This window comes from Motacilla alba, chromosome 2 (genome assembly GCF_015832195.1).
Source record: "Motacilla alba alba isolate MOTALB_02 chromosome 2, Motacilla_alba_V1.0_pri, whole genome shotgun sequence".
NCBI classification, from domain to species: Eukaryota; Metazoa; Chordata; class Aves; order Passeriformes; family Motacillidae; genus Motacilla; species Motacilla alba.
The window spans coordinates 45,562,493-45,588,712 of NC_052017.1; the positions used below are offsets into that span (position 1 = coordinate 45,562,493).

Sequence of the window (26,220 nt, forward strand, 5' to 3'; positions counted from 1 at the left end):
CCTAAATTTCCCATCTCACTTTGTACCCTTTGCTCACTGTCCTGTCACTACAAGTCATACAAAGTGCAAGAACTGCTGTCAGTGGAAAGGACAAGCTTTGGCTGGGAAGGTCTGCAAGGAATGGATCAGTAACCCTTCCCAAACATTTTATAGTTTGTGTTTTGGTACAAAGGACTTGTTTAATCTGAATGCTATAGAAAGAAAAACCACATCAATTTTGGGAACTTCCCAACACAGGAATACAAGGAATCTCTAAGCATCCATACGCTCTTGTTTTTCCCTAACCACTCACCAGCCTGCATAGCACATGCACTGTGCTTTCCTCTCCTTCCACCTGCCCCTGTACAGTATTCTCTCATTTGGAGATGTACAATTCCAGAGCAGCAATTCCGAGTCTCACCTCCTGTAAAAAGGCAGGGTAGAGTCAAACTGCAGCTTCACATTTCATAAATTCCCATGACACAGGATGGAGTACACTGTATGGGAAGAAGTGCTTCTTCTGTTCATATGGAAACAACATTACATTTGTCAGCCCCCCCCAGCCATGTTAGCATGGAAGAGCATTGCTCCCTTTACTCAGTACTGAACAACTGGTAAACCCTGAAAATAAATATAAACTTGGCCTTGTGTCTTCTGATTCTTTTTTTCCTGAAAGAAGTGTTTTTAACTGCAGTTTAAATCAAAAGATTGATAATGTTTCCTTTTTTCTTTTTTTTTTTCAAAAAAAAAAAGGAATTTCCAACATTATAAAAGGGAAATAGCAGATTTACTTAGAGATGCAGCTTAAACATCTGCAAGACGAGACTGCCAGCTTTCTGTACAACAGCTGAAGGCTTTTACAACTATTCCTATCCTTGTGTTTTGATTTTCCTCCCACACAATGATGGCAAAACGTTCCCTGCATCCCTGTAAATGAGCCTCAGGTGGGAGGGGGAGTGGACAAGTAGCAGCTGCCTGCCATAAAGAGGACGTGGTTGGTTTCTTACTAGGATGTAAGCAGCAGCAGCAGCAGCAGCAGCAGCAGCAGCAGCAGCAGCAGCAGCAGCATTGGACTTTAGGTTTTGGGGCTCTAAGTGGGGAGGAATGGCTTAATTCTTGTAGGGGGTTTTGTTTCGTGGTTTGTTTTGTTTTTGTGGGGTTTTTTTCCCTTCTCTGCCCCACTCTCCTTCTCAAAGGTCAAAGCAGTCCTTTGGCCTCTGAGGGAGTCTGTAGGCTTTTTGGTGCTTTCAAGAGCTGCACAGGCCACCCTCGATGGAAGCTGAAGAGGGCTCCAGTGCTCCTAAAGCATTCTGAAACTCTAGGCTGAACCGTGTGCTAATTTGTAACAGGTCTCAAAGTAATTTTGGTGGGTTTTTTTGTTTTCTTTTTTTGTACCTTTGAAGGGCTTTGAGTCCTCTACAGAGTTAAGCTTCTGGTGTTCTCTGATTTCTCGTAGTCTTGCTTATAAGCTCCATGTGATAGCGTTGTATTGCTTGCAAGTATTAGTTAACTGAGGAGACATCTAAGTGTGGGAGGAAGTTCTGTCTTGTGAATTTTATATGCCTCTGAATGCAAACTTACACATAAGGATTTTGGCGGAGTTGTTTTTGCTACCTATCATTTGGTTTAAGCGTAGGAAGCAGAGTGTCACTGAAATACTTGGTTTACTACATTAGTTAGCTGTCATTCTTAAGTATAGTATAAAGTACAAATCCTGAATTAATAGAGTTCTTATTGTAATGTGTAACAACACATGCATTAGCATTAGGAAGTTTTCTTCATGAAGCATTAAATGTCTGATTGTGTGAAGCTTTTTTTTTCCCCTTTGTGTGTGTGTAGCCTCTTGCTCAAGCTAATTCACGGAAGGCTTTTTTATTTAATTGGCTGGGATACTACTTATAGAGATGTATGCATCTAAGGCTCCTGAAACTTGTTATAAGGTTGCCTTGAAGGACTAATATTGAGAGCTGTGTACAAAAGCTTGCTTAGCAAAGCCCAACTGAAATATTTGACCTTGATAGCATGTCAGTTTGTTACCTTCTGTTTGGAAGACAGCAGCTTCCTTTTGGAAGCATATGTTTTCTTTGGGCAGGGAGAGGAGTGTCTGCTAAATTCTGACAGAGCATAAAAATAATTAAGTCATGCAAAGTGGTTGATAACGATTACTTCTCTCTTTCAGTGTTTAAGGAAAAATGAACACTGCCTCAGCTTCAGAAAGTGGATCATATTCCACAAACCACCCAGGACCCTTTATTTATGCTCAGTCATCAGCTCAACAGCCTTATCCAAATCCATGGTGCCTCAGTTATGCATACAGTCCATACTGCGTACCTGCTCCAGGTAAGGTAAACAGCAGCTCTCTGTGGGATCTTTGCTTACTTAGTTACATGCTTCTTTCCTCCACTCTTGCAGTATCTGTGTTAATGAGCCTCTTGGGAGTTTAACTAATACTTAACAAATCAGGTTTTTGACAACTGTAGCACTACATTAATTCTGCCTTAAATATGTAGCTGGTGTGGTGGAAAGCATCTGCTTCTGGAGAATGGAAGCTAAGCAAAATATTAAGTAATGGTCATACTGCAGACACAGCTCCAGAATATACTTAGCAATTAATATGTGTGGGTATATAGGAATTCCACATGTGCATGCATGACAGGTACAGATAAATGTAAACTTAAGAAAATAAGAAAAATATTGTTAAATACACCTTGTAAGTGCTATACCTATGTGAACTTCTATCTGGAGCTGTCTTTTTTTTTAATCAATGCTATTTCAATAGTCTGTGAAATAGCCAAAAAAAAAGCACAGAAAACAACTTGGTGAATGTTCCAAGGGATGAAATCAAGCTCTGGTTAAAGTGTAGATGTCGAGATAAGCTATTCCCTAATGAAGAACTCTCTCTGTTTTTGTAGTGGATTTGCTTCTAAGCATTGAAAAGTGGCATGTTTTATTTACAGAGGTGTCTGATCTTGTAGCTGTCCCTGTCTATTCAAGTAAATATGATTCAGGATTACTTATGTCAGAAAGATGATATTTGTCTTTTCTTTTCTTGTCCAATGTCTAGGCTTTCGAAGTGGAAATCCATATTTTCCATTTTATTCTGTTGCGCTCCATGAGTACCCTAGATTTTTTGTCCCACAGCATCCAGTGCATGCAAGAATTAACAGAAGGCCTTATTTTAATGCTGCCCCACCTTCCCCTATGTTTTATCATGCAACAAGATTTAGACATTATAATAGCCCTGGGAAGAAAATGGAGACAAAAGAAACACAGACTGATCCTAGACAGCCTGAAAGCAAGCAAAAAAGGCATCAAGATATCCATACAGAAACGAAAGGTTGTGATGCAGGAAATACAGCCTGTGTTTCTCCTGGTATAGGTACAGAGACTGAAAGTACTTCAGAGAAGCAAAATTCGTTTGGCTCTCCTATTGTGGTAGACAGAGAGTTTCATAATAAGAACCCTGCCAGCTCTACACAGTATAGAAATCTTCCTACTGGAAGCTATGCCTTTGAGAAGGAAGAAGTGAGGATAGAATATGGGAATGGATCTCCAGCTATTCAGCTGTGGAAGTCCTTTAAAGAAACAATCCCATTGTACGATGTGGCAAGTGGTAAACCAGTTCCAGAGAACATAGTGCCACATGACTTATTTTCTGTTAGCTCATGTGAAGGCATGATATATGGCCCTCATCAAGGGGAAAATATGCTGCCAGGAGCTTCCTTAGATGAGAGAAAAGCTGTTGTCCCCTCCAAACAGGGTGCTGAAGCTGTGCAAGAGAAAGATGTCCAAAATAATGAAGTGAAGCTGGATGCAGAAAAGATGGCAAAACCCTCCCCAGGTGAAACCATGGCAGTGCAAATCACAGAGCTGGCAAGATCTGTTGGTGTAGATCAACCAGTGGTAATAGCTAAGAAATCCAGCACTAAAAGGTCTGCAGGATCAAAAACTTCTCAAGAAGAGCCCAGCTTTATTCAACAAGCAGGACTGCTTCCATCTAATATGGAGGTAATGAGTGACTTTCAGCAGAAAAAGCTGAATTTAAGCCACAGTGCAACCAATGAGAGTCAGACAGAAAAAGGTATTTGGTGTGACAAATCAATTGAGAAGTTTGCTCCCTCTAGCAGCTGGCTGGCTTGTTTGGACAGTATGGACACAAACTACAATGCTTGTTTGCCACAAAGGAAGCGTCAAAGTGTAATCAGTCTGTCTTCTGATGACATGTCCTCTGGAGAGGAAGGCTCATCAACTGATAATGCCCCAGTGTCTTATTTTGTGCCTGACTATGTGCTTCAGAAAAGCATGTATACTCTTCAGAAAAGTACAGAGGGCTTAGAGCAAACTAAGAGTGGTGGATCCCCAAATGTAGATGAAGTGGTAGGAAAGGAGCAAGTGAACAGCCTGAATGACCAAGACGTCAACTCTTCAAACACAAAGCTCAAAGAGACTTCCAGTAAAGGTAGGAAGTTGGGAGCCCTTTCTAGGTCCTCTAGTAGGAAAGAAGTTGATTCTCCCAACAAAAAAGCAACTAAGAGTTTGTCAGAAGTTGAGGACTCTGAAGAATATTCTGTGAAGGGAGAAGAGGAAGATGAAGATGGAGAGGATGAGTATGAGGAGGATGATGATGACGACATGGATGAAATTGAGTATTTCTTTCAAGAAGCCCCTCCATACGGCATCTTGAGGCCAAGTAAAGGAAACTTCTACCAAGTTGGCCAGAGGGTGCTTTGGAAACCACCCACAAATGCTGTACCAGCACAATTAATTAGCTGGCCTGCTCAAGAGAAAATAAAACCTAGGAGCGGGCTTGTTGAAAACATTGGTGTAATTTACAAGCCAAAGAAGAGAGAACAAGATGAAGCTGTATACAGTGACTATGGGTATTATGGAAGAAAGAGGCCTATGACAAGAAGAGAAGGACTTGAACACCAGCGAATGCTACGGAAATTCTTGAGAGGTGAGCTAATTGCCAAGGACAAAGTGCTGATTAGTAGCATACACAAAGAACACCTAATTGCAGTTCCATATTGTAGCTTAAACTAGTGGGAAGATTAGAGCATGTTGTAGCTTCAAATTTGGCCAAGAGCCAGAAGTCCTGCAGAATACTTTTTCTGAAGCAGAGGGAAGTTTGCTGCAACTTTTTAGCTATTGCATAAGGACTCTGCATTTTTACAGCCAGCAGAGAATAATGCAGAAACTCTCCTTTGTGTTAGATTTTATATACTTAACTGTTTGACACTAGTGGCAATTTATTAATTTGTAAAGCTTAAGGTAATTTAGATTATGTATTTACTGCTGTCTAATATCTCAGAAGCTCTGCATTTAAGTTTATACACTCTGACTCTCCCATCACAGACTAATGCTGGGTGCATTAAACAGAATTAAGTTCATTAGAATCTGGTGGACATACCCTGTGTAACTTTCTTGCAGTAGAGGAGTCAAACAATTTTTTTTTTAAAATTGTAGCTGCTGCTCTCTTAGAAAAAACAGTTTTGTACTTTCAGAAAATTGGTGTGTGTGAAACAGTATTAAATTTGACCTGGGAAAGGACATCTTATTTATTCCAAGGTAGATCCTCCTAGAAATCGGATTAATGTAAACTGAGAATAAGAGGAGTTATCAGTTTGCAACTGGTTATGCAGTCACTTCAGCAGGTGGCTGTTGTTTAGTAGAGTCCTGCATTGTAAAAAACAATGAAAAGAGGGTGATTTACTTCTAATAGCAGGCTTAGTGTTCTTAAACATTATTTTCTTTGTTAAAAATCTGTACACTTAATCTGTCTTGTAATTTTTTAAGTGTAGTCTCCAGAAAACTGTTTCTATTTCAACATACTCCTACAATCAGATCCAGTAGCTGGCTTTGTATTCTGGCTTGTGCAGCAAACAGTACACCAGCATTACCAAGACTAAATACTGACCCTAATTTTTAAAAATAATTTTAATTAGGAAGGCTGTTAAGAGAGAACATGGGGATACCACCTGAAGAGTACTGGATTAGAAGTGGTGCTAAACCCAGATTTACCAGCCTAATATGTGGTAGTGTCTCACCTCCAGCACGGAGCAAAGAACAAGGTACAGCTTTCTCTTTGTGTTTTTGTTACTAAGGAGCACCCAGAAGGATATGATACAAAATAGCAAGCATGTGATAGTTGCATAGGACTTGAAAACAATAAAACTAATCCTTGTTGTTTTGCTATTGATAAAAAGCCTGTCAGTCAGTGTATCTTGGATATATTTATAGCCTTCTCAAACTGAAACAGGGTAATAAGGGTGCATCAGAGATACTTCTAGGGATTTTTTTAAGGTAATTTTATAGGAAATCAAAGCATTAAATGCTTTGATGTGGCCAAAGCAAAGCCTTTATTTGTGTAAAATTGTTACTGCCATAAGCTGTAATATTAATTCTTTTACAGATAATGCTATTCTTGATAGCATATGCAGTGGTAGCTCCTAATTTTAATCATTAAAACATGTCGGGAGTTCTGTGTGGTAGCTTCATATGCCAATGCTCAGAAAAACTAGCATGGACCAACAGTTGCCCTGACACTGCTAAAGAATGATTGAGTGCAAATCATTGTGATCTAGTTAAGGAAAAGATGAAGAAATCAGTTATTTCAATGAGGTAATAGCTTAGATAGTTTCTTAGCTCATGGAGCAGAATGTTTTGCTTTTTCTTATTTATAGTTAATGTCTTACTTGGCGTTCAGATCTGGTTTTGATGCTTTTCAAAGGTGTTTTGAGTGTAGGTGCTGTTGGAACAGCTACAGAATTTGCTGTAGCATTGGTATTGCCGCTTTCCTGGGTCATGTGTTTCAAGTATCTCAGGATCAGCCTATCAAATAATGGGGTGTGAAGCTATCCTCAGAACAGACTGATTTGCTTCTCTTCAGTTCACTAATAATATGCATCAGTTTTCCTATATCAACTACAAAGTAGACAGAGTGTTTTCCTCAGTTCTTTCTCTGCGTTGCTTTCCTGCTTGAATGTATTGGGGTTTAGGATTATTTGCCTCTTGCATTGGAGGCTTTCTATATGCAGACTTCAGTGTGGCAGTTTGTTGTTGTTTTTTTTTTTTAATGCTAGCATGCTCTATAAGAGTTGAAAGCATTTTACTTTAGCACTACTGCTCTTGGCTCCACTACAACAATGTATAAAAATGTGGCAATAGTTCTAAAATAACTGTAAATTACCTTTAACTTTCATCATGTTTCTTCTGCATCTTTGAATTCATAGATGGTGCAGCAAACTGAGGCTGTTTGGTTTATTCCTTGCTTACCCTTTCTCTTTTTCTAGCCCAGGTAGTTTGAAGAAGTCATCACATTCAGTGTTAGGAAGCAGAAACTGGTGTTTTCTGAATGCTGTTTGTGCCAGTGGATGCCTCAGAAGTGCTATTAAAATTACATCCTCTTTAAATATGTTGCCTTGCCTATATTAGTATTTGCTTTTCAAATTAAAGTACCCTGCAAGTAAGGAGGTTTATCTAAATGAGATATATGGCTTTAGCAGTGATAGCAGGCACTAAATTTGTCTGCTTGAGCAGTGTACTTGTAGTGCATAACTTAACAGGTCTGAAGTTTTTTAAAGACAGTGGATGAATTGGGTCACTTGGACAGCACCAACTAGTCTTGAATACTTGAAAAGTGAACTAAGGCAGAATCATCCTAGAATGTACTAGGTTCCTTCTTTACTGCATTAACACCCATCCAAATTATGACCCAAAATACAATGCATCCAGAATTATGGTTAGACAGTGATTCAATGCTGTAGATGTGAAAGACTTGCTTGACATGTGTCAATTTTACCTGCTACTTAAAATGGGTACAAAAAAGGAAGGGAGGAAGAGGAACATGACAGACCAGCTGGTGAAAAGTCATGGTTAAATTTGCCTTGAGACTATGCATTGGAGAAATAACACCATTTGTATCTTGTTTTTTAGTGTGCCCACTTTTGGTTAAACCGAAGAAGAAAAGAATGGTCAAGCCACCTTCAAAACGCAGAGACATGAGACGTGAGGTGGAAGAAGTAGAAATGTGGGAGCTGCCTAAACACAGTGTACACAAAGGTTGGTATACAGTGACAAGCTACAAAAATGACTGTTAAAAGCATTTTTTTCTATCTTGGGGACTAATCTTTCTTGGTTTGAACTGCAGGGATGTTGGATAGTTTGTGAAATATGCAGAAAAGGTGTGTGGGGGGAAGCTAAACTTTGAGTACTTAATCAGCTTTCTATGAATGCCACTGTAGCTTTGACCAGGTTAGGCCTCTTCTTTGTTTAATGTAAGGATGGGGGAGGAAACCCACCACCAAAACCTGCTGTTTTAGTCTACTTGTTCTTCAGACTGCTGTACTGTCTCTTTAAAGCGCTGGGTCCTGTGTCACTTTGCAGAACATGCTTTTATTTAAGCTGCTCATCTGTCTCAGCCCAAATTATTTGTAACTTGATACAACACAAATGCATATAGATAATTCTTAATATCTCCAACTTTATGGATTAGGAACTTCTGGCTATTTTGGAGGAAGACAGGGGAAAAATCAAAAGGAACTTGAGTCAGCAACAATTATGCTTTTGTGCATTTGTGTGAGTCTGAAAAGGTTATACATTGAAAAGGGTCAGTAGATACAAGAAGCTATCTAAAAGATCAGTTTTCTTTCTGGAAAAGAATAAGTTAGCATAGAAAATGAACCCAAATATTCCATCAAGAAATACATGAGTAAAAGATAGTCTCTCTCTCATAAAATAGACAAAGGATTAGACTTTCATCTTGGAAATGTAAGGAAGGCTGGAAACAAACTTAGGCTTAAGCATCTTACCAGTGAAAATTTGCATCAGTCCTGGAGACAGATTGTTTCAACATTGGTCTTAAACCTTTAATTGCTGACCAGCTTTTACTAAAAGCATCCAGGAAACTTGCGTAATCTCAAAATGCTTCTGGGCAAAATACAAGAAATAGCTGATATTTCTTGGATATATTCAACAATGTAGTTATAAGAGCACACTGAGAATGTGATATGAACTTCATATGGAACTCTTATCTGTTATGCTGGGATATTCTGAAGTCCAAAACCACTAATGCACATTTTATACTACCTGGGAAGTTGAGTACATAATTCTAATATCAACCATCAGTGCCTGCAATAGGAAAAGACAATCACTGATATCTAGTCTTTTTTTTAAGAAGAAAATTGACATAGTTTGGAGGTGGAATATATACATACCCTAACTTTCTTCTTTTTTTTTTTCTTTTACCTTTAGGGCATGGAACTAGGAAGTCCCTCTCTAAGAAAAGATAATTGCAAATATTGGGGCAGAAGTGTGGGGGGAGAATAACAAAGTTTTTTTGTATAAATCCGAGATTTGATTATTACTCTCTTGTATATTTTGTAAGTTGCTGTTCACTTTAAAAGGGCAAGAAGTGACACTGAAGACTGAGGACACAATTAAAATGGAATTAAGTATTTAACACCAGTCACCTTTTTATAACTAGCACATCCACTATTTAAATAATAAATTTCATAGAATTGCACTTTGAGACTTCTTGTGTTCCATCTTTACACAGTAGCAAAAAAACTTGAGATGGCCATGTATGTGTACAACTGCTATTACAGCATGACAGTTATTGCTGCCCTGTCCTTAAACTCTGCAGGTCTGTGAAGCCTGTCCATGTTATCTCATAGTCATATGATCTGGACATAAGTACAAGATCCTTTCCTATCAGATGGATTTGTTTTTGTCAAAATGTAAAGGAACATAGTTACAGCTGTATGAAGTCAAGCGCTGTTTTAAACTTTCAAGGCAGTTTCTCAGATCTTACTCTCATGATTGAGGACTAAAACTAAAGCATTGAGTTGATGTGATGCTTTCCTCTCCTCCCCTTTGGAGATTTGAGTCCTTTATAGAAACCCTGAGCTGGAGATATGGATCTGAAAGGTGAAACAGGAGTTTTTAGTACTGTGCCCTGTTTTCTGACTTCTTACTGATGACTTCTATGACTTACAGCTGATACTGTCCCTGGAAGTCTCCTTACAGAGCTAAGGCGATAAAATTAGGTCTGTGCTGAGCTGTCTCAGGAATAATGGTAACAGACTGATCTAGATGAGGTGGATAGCTCAAAAATATGTAATTTTTTTCCATGTCTATGAAGGCTATTATTACTGTGTGAGAAGAATAAATATGATATTGCCAGTCTTGAATGATTTGCAAATAAAGCGATAGTGCCAGTGAAGAAAACAGGGAAACAAAAAAAAACCCCAACAAAACAAACATCTGGTTTTCCTTAGAAAAGGGTGGGGCGAATGGACAGAGAGAACTTGTCTTTTGCCTCTTCTCCCATGTCCTTATTCTGTCTGTGTCCTAGAGTAAGCTACGTGGATAAAAGCAGCATTTCCTGTGACAATTCAGGTTTTGTGCCTACCTATTACTAGTTTGACCTGTAACTGAATTTTTGCTGTTCTCTGTCTTAGTGAGGAGTACTGATATTTCCCTACCCAACTGATCCTATCTCTCTTATTTTTAATACCACCTGGTTAACTGTTAAAGCCCTGCTATAACTACAGCCTTTACCACAAGCTGTTAGAGGAAAGAAGTCATTGTGATGACAAATTTTCAATTCCTTTTTACTTCAAGCAATGAAAGAAAATAAATGCATTAAAAATTCTTATTTGGCTTCTGTGCTGCACAAAATCTCTGCAACAGAACATCAAAGAATAAAATGAGGAATTCAAGCACGGAGCTATTTAACACCCATTTCTGCTAATAGCCTTACCTGTATCTTTTGCTGCTTATCTTATAAAGGAATATTCATGACCTCACAATCAGATGGCATTCTTATTTTTGGGAATGGGTAATACCTGACAGGTACTCCGATTGATCATGTTGGTCATCCTTTCACAGGTCTTGCACTACTCAGTGTGATTTCTACTCATATGCAAGAAACAATTTAGGGCCTGGTGATGCTCCTGAGAGGATGAGACGGAGTAGCAGTAGGAGAATGTACACAGCTTTGTCTGAAAACAAATGCTATTTTAAACTGGTTATATCTTGTACTATACCTGTGCTATGCCAAATACTTAGAAGTAGTATGCTTGACTGCTCCAGTGTTCAAGAAATAATTATTTGATAAGGTTATATGCAGTGTAGTCTATTCTAAAGTACTAGTCCTGTGACCTTAGAACTAAATCTTCTACTCAGCTTTTTTTTCCATTCAGCAGCATGGTCAATTTGTGGATTGCATCTTAACTGGCTTACAGCTGAAACTAATGTTCCAGTGAGTCAAAAGGCCATGCTTCACAAAGGCAGTGAAGTACAAACTACATTTAAAAGGCTGGGAGTTGAAGCCTAGGCTCTTGTTTATTCAGCCAGGTAACTAAGGCACAGTGATATTTAGTTTTGCAGATGCACATACGTGTCAGCTTTTGTTCCCACTGCAGCCAGACTGACTGCCCAGTGACTCACTGCAGAGCTGGCAGTACTGTGAATTTGTAACTGTCGCAGTACTGCATTGCCTTGGAAGTTTTCACATGCTTCCTGCAGCATCTCCTGAAAGGCAGCTGAAGAATCTATTTGCTCCTTGGCGCATCAGCAACAAACCTTAGAGGCCTCTGGGATTGCCATACTGAGAGCATTGTTTGGACAGACTTGCTGTCTGTGGCTCAGGATTTCTAAATCATTATTTGTAGCTAAGTGAAACTGCTGTTACAAAGTGGGTGTGGTGTAATTACTGATGTGGAGCTCTGGGTTCTGTTGGCTTGCCAGGTATTACTTCTGTATTTTAATTTTCAGTTTGGTAGCACCTGGATGGCATAAATTTTTTTCCCTTTTACAATGTCTGGTGTTCTGCCTTATACTGGAAAACATTAACCACAGATCTTTCTATTAAAATCAAACAAAGGCAGAACAGAGCCAATGGCAAAAAAAAACCCCAAACCCCAAAAGCCTATAACACTCATGGCATGCCAACTGAAGGCATACCAAGGAAAAACAAATTCATTCTTTTTTTAGAGTACTTAGTTTCCCCTGACTTGCTGCCACTGACTGTCTCACTCAAAAGACTATAAACCCCACATAATTGAATGGCCAAAGAAATAAGGAAAATATCAGTATTTTACCTGAAATAATCTTTCTTACAAAAATGATGCAGAGTATTAAGATAAAAGACCTGGGAAGCTGTATTGCCTTTGAGGGTTGTTTTAGCTGCATTCAACACTTACTTAGTTTTGTGGGACTATAGAATTGTGTTAGTACTATCACTTGGGCTTCAGCAGAACATTCAAATGGAAATACATATCTAAAAAGAAGGCCAGAAAAAAAATTTTTGAACAAAAACATTAAATGGCTATGATTTTAAAAATAAGGCTAGTCAGTTTTTCAAGACTGTAACTTTCTACCCTGCTTTCTGGGTTTACTTCAACATAGAACTGTTTTTCATTAATCTAAAGGGGTGTTGGTATTTATCTCTAGTCTACATATTTTTAAAAGACTTATCTTAAATGACAGCTTTGGCACTGTTTAAAATGCCAAATGATGATGTGAATCATGCTTCTCAGCACACTGGCCCTGGCTGTTGAAAGAGCTCCTATAAATCTTAAGTCTTTTGGAACTGCTAAATTTTGAAATGCTACTTTTATGAGTTGCAGTGAAGACCTACATGGGATATGATACAGGCTTATAAAACTGGAAATGATATAGGGAGAACAAACAGGAATCAGTTACTCACAAATCCTCCAGTGTAAGATTAAAGGTGTGTGAAATTAAACTAGTACAAAGCAGTGTGAAAGCCAATTGCTATTGATAAATAAATAATGAGGAAGGAAAGGAAATTTCCATTGCTAAGGAAAATGGCAAAGTTTATAAGCAGTGAGTGGATATAAAAGAAAATATATATCCAAGGCCACTAAATACTAAAATCTAACCCATGATTCTAAGTACCTGCACCATAGGTACTCTCAGCAGTGGAGGGTAAGAGAGTATTTCAGTGAAGTAACAGAAATAATAGCAGAATTTGCACTGCTCTGCTGTGGAGGTGTGTTCTATAAACTCTGATTGGAAAGATACTGATATAACAGACCTTTAGTCAGGCATAGAGAAGTTATTTGGAATCTCAAACATTTAAATTAGATTTGATACAAGTTAGAAATGGTCTCCTAATGTATTTTCTTAATTGTTGAAATAATAAACCCTGACTGATACAAAGTGAGAATTCCATTAACAAGGAAGGGGATTGCAAAGGAAAATCTGAATTTGTTTTTAATAAACTAAGCTTCAGAACAATCTTAAATGACAAAAGCTGAAGTAGCTGAAGAGATCTTAAGTTAGCCCTGCTCTAGACAATCCTGAGTAAGAGTTCTCTTGGACTGCATCAGGTCAATATCAGGCTTCTAGCATCTGTTTAATAATCTATAAATGCATTAATCTCAGCCCCAAGTGTGGCAATACAAGAATCCTAGAATGGTTTGAGTTGGAAGGGGCTGTAAAGTTCATCTAGTTTTAACCCTCTGCCACACACAGGACCACCTCCCACTAGACCAGGTTGCTCAGGTCCCTGTCCAACCTGGTCAAGAGAATCAGTTCATTACAGATATCCCCATGCTATTTCAGCTGTTAAATCTTTTTCTGGTGAAAGAATAAGGGCCTTAGGATTTGATGATGCTGCTGACACAGGGAACTACCATGAGTCACCAGTAAATCCCATCACAAGGAGATTTGCTAAATACAAGAGAAAATACAACTCTACCTTCAAGGTCTGGGAATATGATACAGAAACTTCTTGTAAGTAGGCCTTGCTTATCTTGTTTTTCCTCAGACCATATTGTGAATGACTGGCAAGGAATGGGGGGTTATTTTTACTAAACCACTCTAAGACATGTAGGAGGGAGAAAAAACATTTTAATTTATACTTTCCCTTGTCCTCTCTTCCAAAGCTTTGAAGAAAATAAAAGAATATCTTAGCTGCATTGTACTCTATGGTTCTTTAATTTCACTGTTAATGTTCACGCCACTGTATTAGAGCTGTATCATGTGGGGTTTTTTTTCCCAACCTTAGCATACCCACAGAGACTACATTCTATAGAAGTTCTTTCAAAACAAATCTAGTTTTTTCTTTCCTTTCGCACAGTACCAATATCCATCATCTAGTTCCTCAATTCACAGCTCTGTCCTAATGTACCTTGAGGTTTCAAAGAGAGTTGGTTACTGTAATGCTCTTTATACCTATCTCCATCTTCCTGGTTGAGTCTGCAAGATTATTTAAAAGTGTGGTCAGTATGTAAAGTCTCCTAAGTACACAAAATGTTCTCTTCTTCCCGCTTACAAATTCTTTACTATTATTGTGGTTTCACGCACATAGTTGAAAACCATTTTGAGAGCCTTACACATTTATATTCTTGTGGGATGATTCAAAAAAATGTTACCTCATCAAATCTAGTAAACATAAAAAGTGGGAATTTATTACCCCCAAGCCTTTTAAAAAGGAAACCCCCCTCAACTTGTATCAAAACAACTGATACTGCAGAATATGCAGAAATTAATCTTCTTAATTTCTTATGTGGAACCCCTCTTTTTAAATAACTAAACCTACTACCTCTTTACAGTTGCATTGAATATTTAACATCATTACACTTGGCTCCCACTTCTATGGCTTAGATACTGTGGATGTTTCACTTCAGGGGTTTCAGAACTGTGTATTAATGATGCTGATGTTGAGATTTTGTTACACACACACTGAAAAAAAATGAAGTCTTGCTGATGCTGCAATTTTGTCTTAAAGTAAATCCCCTTGATTACCTTTTTTTCCCCTGCAGCAGAACTCTTTATTTCCCTAGCTGCCAATATTAGGACAAGTACACAGAACTTCAGCATGTATGCGCAGAAGAAAATACCGTACAACCTGCTCATTACAAGCACTGGAAGGGAACCCCCAGTGCTCTGCACGGTGCAAACTGCAGTCCTGTTACAACAAGGCTTTGTATATAATAAAATAACTTCATGGAGTACAGACTCTTCAACAGACAGTCTGCTAATGCTACAGGTTTGTCGGTGATCCCTTGGTGGTCGCTGCTTTCTGCTGCTGGTCACAGGCAGCAATGCAGAGGCCCCATCTGACCAAGCTGGATGAGTCTCAGCATGGGTTTTACAGCACAAAGATATGGTTTAATGCAGCTTTCTTCTTTCTGGCTGCAGAGGGGCAGAAGAGGATGCCAGTGTAGGATGCTGTATGCATACACATGTATGTTTCAAGTTTAAAAAAGCCCTTTCTGGTGTTTTCCTCCTCATTCTTTGGATCTTTCCTCGCAGTTAACAAGTAGAGAGGTCAATGAGCATGCAGCAGGTGACTGCTGTCAGTCAGATTCTGACTTGTCATTAGATTTGGATGATTTATGCTTCCTCTTTTTCTTCTTCTTCTTTTCTTTCTTTTTCTTTTCCTTTTTTCTCTTTTTCTTCTTGTGTTTATGTTCTGAGGAAGTGGAGCTGCTGCCATCTTCAGCATCCTCATCACTGTCATCGCTGCTATCAGATTCTGAGGTAGAGTCCTCCAGGAGCTGCTTCAGTTGCTGTATCCTGAGTTTAAAATATGTGAATGAGAATCCTTTCTAGCTTGTCTTTCCCCCCTAGCTTTTGTCTTTCCTTCCTGGCTTGAGGAATGGTTGAGCTGCATGCAAAGGGCAGGGGAACACTTCCTCTTTTGCTTAATTACACTCTCATTACAGATAACATCATGGACTGATAAAAGCAACTCCTTTGAGACAAGCAGATGTTCTGCTTTCAGAGACTTTCCATCCCATTGGATAGGAAAGGCAGACTAGCTTATTAGCTTATTTATGTGTGCAAAATAATAAGGCAACAGCTAACACCAGCCCACCTGGTGATAAGAAGTTCTATGCTTATCCCTACAGAGGCATATTGGGATTAGGATATTATGACATTCATTGTCCTGCTGATACAGAGAAGATGTCAGTGAAGCTGACAGAGTAGGCTCTACTCTGGATGCAGAAGTATTTTTGAAAGGAACTTTCAAGGATTACCAGCGAATAGGGACTAAATGTTTGCTTATTTTATTGTTGTCTTCTGTATCCTCTTCAAGGATTCCTCTCCAAGAGTGCTGCTCTACGGGTTACCTATAGTTTGTTTAGTTATCCCACTGAGGCATTTCAAGCAAGAAAGCAGCAAAAACTGCCACTTTATATACTAAATAATGACTTCACAAAAGTAGCAATATCAGGTGTCTAGAAGTAGCTTTCTAAACCCCTGCTTCATTTCTACTGAAAACATTCTGACAAACCACATTTTAGAAAACATCTCAGTGAAGTCAGTGAAAGAAAAAAAATAAATCAAACTGTTTTTTCAGGCCTAAACCAAAACCACACCTAAGTACCTGAATATTATGGCATAAATGCATACAACTGCTCTTTAAACTTTGTTTTAGGGCAAATATAAAAGCTAAAGAATAGAAGTGACTGGGAGTACTAAAGAGTGATTATTTAGAAAGCAGAAGTGCATTAGTCTATAAACATAAAGAAACTGCCATTAAAAAAATGTTCTGAACTAAAAATAAGCTTCTATAAAAAGGTCACCTATACATTAGTGCCACAACACCAAAATAAAAACTAAATTGAAAATGTTGTTTACTACAGACACACTCACCTCTTTTCTTTTTCATGACGCTTATTTTCCCTTATTATATCATACATTGGATCTTCATGTGCCTTTAAAATGGAAAACAGGAAATGCAATGTTATTACCAATGGTTTTATTTCCTAAAAAATAAACCAAAGAAACCAAATGCAAGAGGCTTTTATCAAAAGACAGAATATGCTTAGCAAGCTCTTAATTCACTGTCAGACTTAGCACTGTCCACCTGACCTGGTGTATTTCCTTTAGGGAAAGGTTATCTAGCTCCATCTCCAAAGAAGGGGACTCTCTTTAGGTATGCATCTCCCTACCTCTCCAATTACAGCCAACTATGAGACTCTCATAGATAATCTGTGGGAATAGCTAGACTTGAGAACACTCAAGTTCAAAATAATGATCTATACCCTTACAGTACATTTAAAAAAATCTGGATATAAGCAAACAGGAATACAGGAGTAAGGAATGTAAGATATGGATAATGAAGTTGGAGCTGTTCTATCATGCTATGCACTACCATTACTCGTTCTAAAATCAAATTAAATGTGTATTGCAGCAAAAGATAGCTGTGAAAGAAGACACCAAATAAACTCTGCAGACATTTAAGGTGGGTTCATGCCATGCAAGAATGCAGAAAAAAGGTGGGATGGACCTGTTGGAAGATTAAGCAAACAAGTCCAATAGAGAGGAGAGATGGCCGATGCTGACCAGAGATGGGAACTGAAATTTCAGGATCAAATGAAAGATGTTGGGAATGCACCATGAAGGGCCGTGGACATACAACAAGAGTTTGATGCAATAAAGAAGCCTGAGAGAAAATGAAGACTAGAGGCAGTCTGGTCACGGGAAAGGGCTAATGATACTCTTTGCAGTTGCATACAATCAGTACAAATCCAGAACTTGGACAGACTAAGCCAAGATTACATTCTTCAAGGACAGAAATGAGGACATAAGACACAAAGTGATGATAGCTTGAAATATGGGTCAATGATGCAGAGCAACAGAAATAGTTAAAGAGATCACACAGGAAGAATCTGCAGAACTGAGATGTAGCTTCATGCAGCAAGAGATCAGACTTGTAGACAATGACTGGATAACAGACCTAGACAACAGCATTCATGATGTGGTTGTTCACAGTGAGAGCAGAAGGCTTGAAGCAGCTGTAATGTGGGCAGCTCAAGCTTGACTAAACATTTTTTGTTATGTTGACATTTTAATCACAAAAAAAAAAAGGTTGAAACAGGTTCTTGAAGATTTCCAATTTATATGTAAAAATTATTAATTTTCCTCTTGAAGAGTAGATTTTCTGCAAAGTAGTCAAACATCCAACCACACCTGTAGCTTTTTCTTTTTTACGAGATTTTCGGCATCTATATTACACTAGAGACAGAGAAAAAGTCCTTAATAAAACATCATCTGACAGGCTTATCTTCAGTTATCTTCAGCTTATCTTCTTATCAGTACTAAAAAATACAAGCAGTAATACTACAATAGTGGTACTCACTACTCTAAATTGTTCCAATTTCTGATTGCCTTTAATAAAGAATGGGCACTCCTTATCTCCTGTTCTGTGTCCATAACGTTTACATCTCCAACCTTTAAAAAAAAAAGCAGCAGTGAATTGCACCTCTGAGACAGATCAAAAGAAGCATAAAAAAGCCAAAACCACATTTCTGCAAAATATTTTCAATCAGTTGGAAGAAAAAGATAAATACAACCACTAGGTTGATAAATGTAATGTCCATAAAATACTAGGCTGTTACAGCCTTCAAGATACTGTTTGCTTTTCTATCAATATGATGTCAATCTACCTGGACTTTATCATCTGTCCATCAGACATTCTGCCCTCCCACAGCGTAAACAGATGACATATGATGGTCTAATGACATCTGGAATATTTTCAGCCTTACACTGCATAACTTTGACTTCTTTTCCCAAAGGCATCCAAAGCCCTTTTGTTGGGGCATGTGCCAGGAATTCTCGTGCGCTTTCATTGCCTGGTACATCAGGTATGCAGTCCTCTGGTTTTGTTTCATTCTCCTACGAAAAAAAAGCAGAAAGGTAAGGACAATAAAATAACTTCCTTTTTTAAACTTTGCTAGAATTAATACTTCAAGTGTACTGACCTTCACTTTACAGGAAACATATTTCCCCCATTACCTTTTTTCCTTGTAAAACAAAAAAGATTTAAAATACTTGACCCTTTCTTTTTTTTCTCACCCTTGAATTTTGCAGTGAGAACTTTGCTGCACAGGAATTTCAATCCTTCCGATACATTTTACTAATTTATTTGAATAAATAATATAAATGAAAACTTAACACAAAGCAGAGACTTTGTTATCCTCTTCCTGCTAGAAAGACATAACAACTACAAGGGAGCCTTTACAACACGGAGCAGTTATTTTTTAGGTTAAAAACATTATTTTATGGCTTAGGTATATAAATTTGGCAAAAGTAGTGATCATGATCAAAGAATTATTTTGGCCTAAGCAATAGAGAAGAATCCTGAAAAGATGTCATTCAAACCAAAAATCTGCTTTCCATAAATGACTCCCCTCTATCCACACTATTAAATACTGCATAAAATATGCTAAGAGATGATGAAAGGCCTGGTCTCCTTCTATCTGACCCTGGGCACTTCACTCTGGAGCACCAAGATAAAGTGGTCAGCTTCTAATGATTCACTGAGTTTTTTCCTGCGAAGCACTTACTTGTCTCTGTAATTTACATAGGTATCACAGACACTTAAACCTAAAGAACATGTTTTCTGAAAATCCCTTATAATCCTAGAAAATTACTGCTATTTACCAACCTTAATTAGCCCAGGGGGAGGTTTCTCATAGCTGAAAAGCAATAGAGATATTGTTACTCTGCAGCTTAGCACAGACAGATAAATTGAAAAAACACTTTTTTTCAGTGGTATAAGCCTTCAGCTCATATTTTTCCTAAAATTTTACCCTATAACTTATAACTGTGAACTACAGCAGAACACAGATAAAGCAAGCTGAGGGACAGCATTTATCATATTAGTACACATATCTCTTGCAAATATCTTTCAGATTCATATTCTTGTGGGAGCACAACTACTTCCTGGGGATATGTGGTCCACTTGATTTAGCATCAGTTACCATATATGCATCATTCTCTCCTCTTTTTCTGCCACACCCCTCCCCAAGGTCTCCAAACTTCTTTACTCCAGCACTGCTGCATCACAGCCATAGCCAGCTGAAACTGTCAAGTCAGACAGTTCCTTACATCTAGCTTTGCCAGCCAAACCTAATACATAATAATTTCATCATCTTCTGTGCATTAAACCTAAAGACAGAGCCCTACTGACCAAAGTACCATATTTTCTGCAGCATTTCTTTGGGGTTAACAGTCGATAAAACATTTGTTAAAATCCAGGCAGCAAACAGGTACAGCATAGAGCACACAGCAACTAAGAAAATGCATGTGCTAAGGAGTTAAATGCCAAGGCAATACAAAATGGTCCTGGAGATAAAGAATACACATCACTTAGAAAGATGCATGTCTGTGAATTTGTATTGGGTATTTTCCCCCCTCAGATCCCATCTACATTTAAACAGATACACTGTTTTCTGTAAACTGCTGCCTTAGTGAAAATGTAGAGTGATCTTATAAGAGAACTGAGATTTTTTCTGGGATTGTTTTTCAATGAAACAAGAAGAACGGCACTGTGCAGCCTAAAGTCCCGAAATCTTCTGCATTATGGCAGCTTCTTTTTAACAGGACTCTCCAGACATTATCCACATATTAACTCAGCAAGACAGCTGTGCATCATTTTAGGCCATAAGTTTGATGGCATAGGCAATATTTCATTGGCTTAGCTGTGCACACACAGACACCCCTACATACCTATAGGATTGCTAGGCACAGTCACACTAATACCATAAGAACAGCAGGGTAAAGGCGGTTAAAGTATGTTCATCCCATCTTTATAACAATAACTTTGGAGTGCTTTTTGGTGCATTTAATAACAAACTGATTTTCACTTGCACGTGGAAAAGAAAAAACCAAAATCATGTTCTTGTATATCTTCTGACCTTTTTATTTCATTGAAACAGTAATTCCTTTTCAGTGAAATAACATAAACCTTTTACAGCACCTTTTAATCCCAATTTCTTTTTCTTTCTTTCTTTCTATCTTTTTTTTTTTTTAGTCCATTCTTTTGGAACAACCTTTGCTATGCTGCATCTGTCAGACTTGGAGGAACCCGGGAGAGCCCCTTCTGTGCCCCAAAAAACCCTTCATAAATCACCAAGCAACTCTGCAAGTGGCCCCAAACCCCTTCTGGGGCTCACCTCTAAGGAGACAGGGGAAGAATAATCACCACCCCCCAAAAAAACCCCAAACCCTGCACTCGAAACGAGCCCCAAATGCCGGCGGGGCGTGCTCAGGGCAGAGCCGGGGCGGGAGCCGCGGGCAGCCTCCCCTCCTCCGCTCCTTACAAAGACTCCAAGTGCTGGATCTTCTGGAGCTGCTGCGCCTCCTGCCTCTTCCGCTTCCTCTCATGCCGGTCCTGGGTCCTGCCGCCGCTCGCCGCGGGCTCCGCATGGCTCCTGGCCCGCGCCTGGCTGCCCCTCGCCGCCGCCTCCTCCTCCGCTCCCTCCTCCTCGTCCTGCCCCTGCCCCCTGGGCGCCCGCTGGGCCATGGGCGCGGCGGCCACAGCCGCGGCGGACGGCGGGGCCCCGGCGACGCCCCCTCCCCGCCCTCCGCATCCCGGTTTCCGGCCGAGCGGCGACTTCCTCTGGCGCCGGCAGCCCCGGCACCCCGCCCCTCACGGAGCCGGCCGGGCGCGGGGCTGCCCCCGCCGCAGCCTCAGGCACCCCCGGCCGCTTACCGGGGGTCAGGAATAACGTGCGGAGTGTTGTGCCTTCCAAACACCGGTTTTAATAAAAAAACCCAGCCAAACTAACAAAAACCCAAACCAAACCAACTACAAAAACCACACAAACAAACAAACAAACAAAAAACTGAAAAAAACAAACCAAACCCCCCCCCCCCCCCCAAAAAAAAGTACATAAAAAACCAACGTCCCGGTCATTCCTCCCGTGTGGGAGGGCCGCCACTCCGGTCCGTTGAGACCAGAGCACCTGCAGTGCTGCATCCTGCCCTGGGATCCCCAGCAGAGGAAGGATATAAAACTGTCGGAACAAGTTCAGAAGAGGCCACCAAGTTAGAGGGATGGAGCAGGTTTCCTGTGAGGAAAGGCTTGGAGAATTTGGATTGTTCAGCCTGGAGAAGGCTCTGGGATGACCCAGCTGTGGTCTTCAGAACCTGAAGGGAGCTACGAGAAAGCTGGAGAGGAACTTTACACAAGGGTGTGTAGTGACAGGACAAGGGGGAGCGGATTAAAACTGAAACAGAGTAAATTCAGATTAGATTATGGGAAGAAATTCTTTACTGTGAGGGTGGTGAGGCATTTGCGCAGGTTGCCCAGAGAAATTGTGTCTGCCCGGCAGCCTTCAAGGCCGGGTTTGTGCAACCCAGAGCAATCTTGCCTAGTGGAAGGTGTCCCTGCCCGTGTAAGGTGATCTTTTAAGGTCACTTCCAACTCAAAGCCTTCTGTGATTCACAAACCAGGACTGAGAGGTGCATGGATACGCATGGAGGAACATGGCAGTGGGCTGGCTATGAGGTGTCTCCAGGGTGGAGGGAAGGCTGAGGGGGTTGCTTCCCTCTGCAAGTTGAAGATGCAGCTGAGGGGCCTCTGAAGTTGGGGAAGGGGACTGGGTATGCCAGGAGGGCCCCATCATGGTGCTCACTGTGCATCCTTTACTGTGAGGGTGGTGAGGTACTGGAACAGGTTGCCCAGGGAAATTGTGAATGCCCCATTCCTAGAAGTGCCCAAAGCCAGGCTGGATGGAGCACTGAGCAACCTGGTGTAGTGAAAGGTGTCACTGCCTGTGGCGAGGGAGTTGGAACTAGATGATCTTAAAGGACCTGTCCAACCAAAACCATTCTATGGTTCTATGATTCTATGCTTGCCAGTGACCAAAATACGTGTGGGTGGAGGGTGAAGAAGGTCAGCATGCAAGCCAAAACCCAGAGCTGGGTTTGGTTTTTCTTTCTTTTATTTTTTTTAAGGGGTGGGTTGCTGTTTTGGAAGGTACATGTTGGTTACAGGGCAAGGTTCTAATGCCAAAAAGTCTCTAAACAGAGACTTTATTTTGGAAGCAAATCCAGCCAGGTTTGGCTAGGGCCATGCTGCTGTGGTGGGACCTAGTTGACAAGCAAAGGGCCACCTGCTCTTCAGTGTATGAGCACCACTGGAGAGGCCAATCTACCCCCAGCCTTTGCAGTTTCCTGCCTTGGCTGTGATCTCTCTATTGGAGGATGAGCAGCAGAGGTAGGTTGGTATTGGGAAGGCAAAGTTAAAATTTATACTTTTGTTTCATGCCGAAATTCAAGGGCACATGAGATTTTGGGAATTACTCAAGAGCTGAGTGAAACATGAAAAATATATCTTAGAATTCCAGGAATTGAAGGTGTTTTTAACTGTGATCATTGTGGTGCTTCAAAAGTGCACGTCAAAGGCAAAGGATGGTAATTGCTGTTGCAGCACCCTGTTGTTCTGAAGTGCAGTAAGACAAACATGGTCCTGAGAATGCCTGTCTTTTACAAGGTAAAAATCAATCTTACACATTATTTAACAATGTAATTTTGTTAATAAAGCACTACTTTAATATTACTTTAGCTTTTACTTGGTAAAACCTTACCTGGGATGAACATTCATATGTCATGTTTCTCACTTGCATTCAGCTGTCTGGTTGCCATTGTAACTTCAGATCCCAGGAAGCTATTTTTGTCCAATTAATTGTCACAGTCCTTTTCAAGGCAAAAAGTGCTTATTTTAATGTTTAAACAAAATAATCTTGTTTTTGCAAGACATGACACTAATATACACTATCGATAAAGATTTTTTATTACATGCACCAAATTTTGTAGGTTTACTGGCCCTGGAAAGAATGCAGTGGCCGTTCTTGCCCAGAACAACACTCAGCAGCAAAGCAACACAACCTTGCAGATACACTTATCAAAAAAACCCAACTCCTGCTCCACATAAACTAACTCCAATCTGTCCATCTGGCAGAGATGTCATAAGATGGTGCATGAGTTTTGAGTAAACCATTTTCATTCATCCCATGGGTTTGTAGACAGCTTGTGTATTTTCCTTAGCAGTGTGCTTTTGGGAGTAGCCTTTCCTTGGGCCTAAACTCAGAACAGGCTGAATTGCTGGCATGTCTTGAAAAGGCAGATCACAGCAGCTGACTCGAGGTGCAAAACCCCATTAAGACCTCTTGTCTAAAGGCTTAGAGGCAAAATCAGTTTATTTGCTAATCTGAGTTAAATATCTGTGTATGAGGCAAATGCAAGGTGATATGATCCACTGTGAAGCAGGTTAAGTAGATGATTTGGTGCTTGCTGGAGGCTAAGAGTTTTGCTGCTGTGACACTCCTAGCATGTGGGAACATGTCAAATTGCAATCGCTCCTTTACATGACCACGTATCTTCAAGCAACAAGTGAAGTAGGAGAAATATTTTTAGGTGTTGCAATTACATTTTTAATGTCTGAAAGAACTTAGGTGAGACACATTATCAAAATGTCACTCTATTTAGAGAAATGACAATAGTTACTAACTATTACCAATAGTTAGGGACGAGCTGGACTGATGCCTACTAAATAGAGACTTTATGTTGGAAGCAAACCGAAGTGATATAATAGAGGTTTTTTGGCCCCCCTTTCAGGCTGGTGTTGCTATTTTCAAGTTCTTTTTACTTCACTTTTTCAAACCAACAGAGTAGTCAGACTCTGAAACATCTTTCCAGTGTGATAGGACAGTGACAGAAAACCTAATATGATTCCAAGATGTGGTGTTTCCAGTTCATGAACAGTATTCTGTGTGAGAGGTGTGTGCAGCAGAAAAAGAGACAGGAGCTCTCTAGAAACCCTGCCAGTCTCGCTTTCATACGCTCTTGAATGTCCTCACTTGGCTGAAGTAAGAAGACTTCTGCCAGTTTGGAGAAGGTAAGGGCCTGGCTTACATGACCTCAGATCCAATGACTTCAGCCTTGACAGAATAATTGGCACAAATTCAGGAATGAAGTGCATGGTCTCAACAGAAGTATGGGGTTCCAATGGAGGCAGAAGGACAGATCACAGTGTGTATAATCCCCTTCTTACCATTAAGTCAGTGGGATCTTGGCTGTGTTCTTTGTGTCTCATTGGCTTGGACACCCAGGCTGTAATTTCTGATCAGATCAGAACATTTGGATGTCATCTTTACTGCAATAACTTAATGGGGAGCACAGGAGGTAAAATTCGATAGATACATAAACCTGCCCAGACACAGTGGTTTAAATGTCTTCTTCAGTTTGGTACAAATAATTTTCAGTGCATTTTCTCATCTGTCTTGGAAATGAACTTTATCACTTTAAAACCTGTCTTAGAAGTACCAAGGTCAGGCTTTTTTAGTAAGAGGAGATTATTTAAAACTGTAGGCAGTTCCGAAGTTTCTTTTTTTCCTCCTTTGCTGAGAAGACACCCTGGATTCCTGTGTTGCACACTTACCCAAGAAGGCAGTTACTTTCATGTCAGTCCTTAGGAAAGATCCAAACAAAATGAATTGTGAACAGGAGGGAATGAAAAAAAATGTTACCTTAATTTCTATTTATTCTGAAGCAAAGGTGCTCAGTGTCTGTAAATTGCTTAAATCTGTTCTATTTAAAGGGTTTATATTAACTGAGGATCTGGTTTGTGGTACTTAGAAGGGTATTTATTTGAAGTTGTGGAATGGGGTTTTTTTCCTTTATATGAATGCAGTGCTTCCGACATTTCAAGAAGTTAATTTTTTGGGGAAATGTTGTCTTACAACTGGTGTCATGGCACTGTAATTCCAGCTTCATCCAAACATCTAAGCAGAACTATTAATTACATCTAAGTCGAACCATTAATTGCTGTTGCAATGTGAAGCATCCGAAAAGCCATTATTTTTCATGGTATCCACTACAACTTTATAATGTTTCAGCTACAAGCGATAATACTGGGATCAATTTAATTTACATCTATGTCATCCCATGGGCATCAGTATTCCTGAGAGAGTGTAGCCCTGGCAAAATGTCAGCCAGTCTGCTTCTCTCCATTTTTGGCTGGCTAGAGCTTTGGGCCAGGATCTGTTTCTGATTATGTGTCAGATATTACGCATGAGAGAGGAATCCAGAACCCGTGTTAGGCTTCGTGGGAAGTTAAGCACCTCCTAATGGGATCCAGAAGAAGCAGATCTGAGCAGGCTGAGCAGAGCACAGTCCAAATCCAGCATGGCCAGCCCATGGCTGCCTGAAGCTGGATGGAGACATTCAGAACAGAGTCTTAAGCTCTGGACCACTTCTGACCACAGGAAGGCTGCCTCAGAACAGCAGTGGCCCTTTAACCACCTGGGAACCTCGGCTATTAAGAGAGGTGCTGACATGCTTTCTTACAGAGAAAAGTTTTGTCTGAAGTGGGAATGTTGGCAGTTTCTTTTCGTACTAGTTTAGCAATCAGAAAATTTGGTTCCCTCCTTGGTCTGGGTATTCAGTGATGGGAGGTTCTGTGTCACT

At 39.9% G+C, this 26,220-nt stretch overlaps 2 protein-coding genes across 2 annotated transcripts; one reads left to right on the top strand and one right to left on the bottom strand.

The window, feature by feature from the left end:
* The first annotated feature begins 2,171 nt into the window (after positions 1 to 2,171).
* Positions 2,172 to 14,092, top strand: LOC119696940. The gene is made up of 5 exons (XM_038126899.1): positions 2,172 to 2,319; positions 3,044 to 4,936; positions 5,925 to 6,050; positions 7,915 to 8,040; positions 9,232 to 14,092. The coding sequence occupies exons 1-5, from the start codon at positions 2,172 to 2,174 to the stop codon at positions 9,267 to 9,269; spliced, it is 2,331 nt and encodes a 776-aa protein (XP_037982827.1). The 3' UTR covers positions 9,270 to 14,092.
* On the bottom strand, positions 13,844 to 21,333 carry RP9 (RP9 pre-mRNA splicing factor). The gene is made up of 6 exons (XM_038129350.1): positions 21,069 to 21,333; positions 19,412 to 19,442; positions 18,510 to 18,639; positions 18,104 to 18,195; positions 16,615 to 16,676; positions 13,844 to 15,531 (listed from the first exon to the last, which is right to left on the bottom strand). Exons 1-6 carry the CDS (start codon positions 21,269 to 21,271, stop codon positions 15,312 to 15,314), a joined length of 738 nt encoding a protein of 245 aa, XP_037985278.1. The 5' UTR covers positions 21,272 to 21,333; the 3' UTR covers positions 13,844 to 15,311.
* Between the last annotated feature and the right edge of the window lie 4,887 nt (positions 21,334 to 26,220).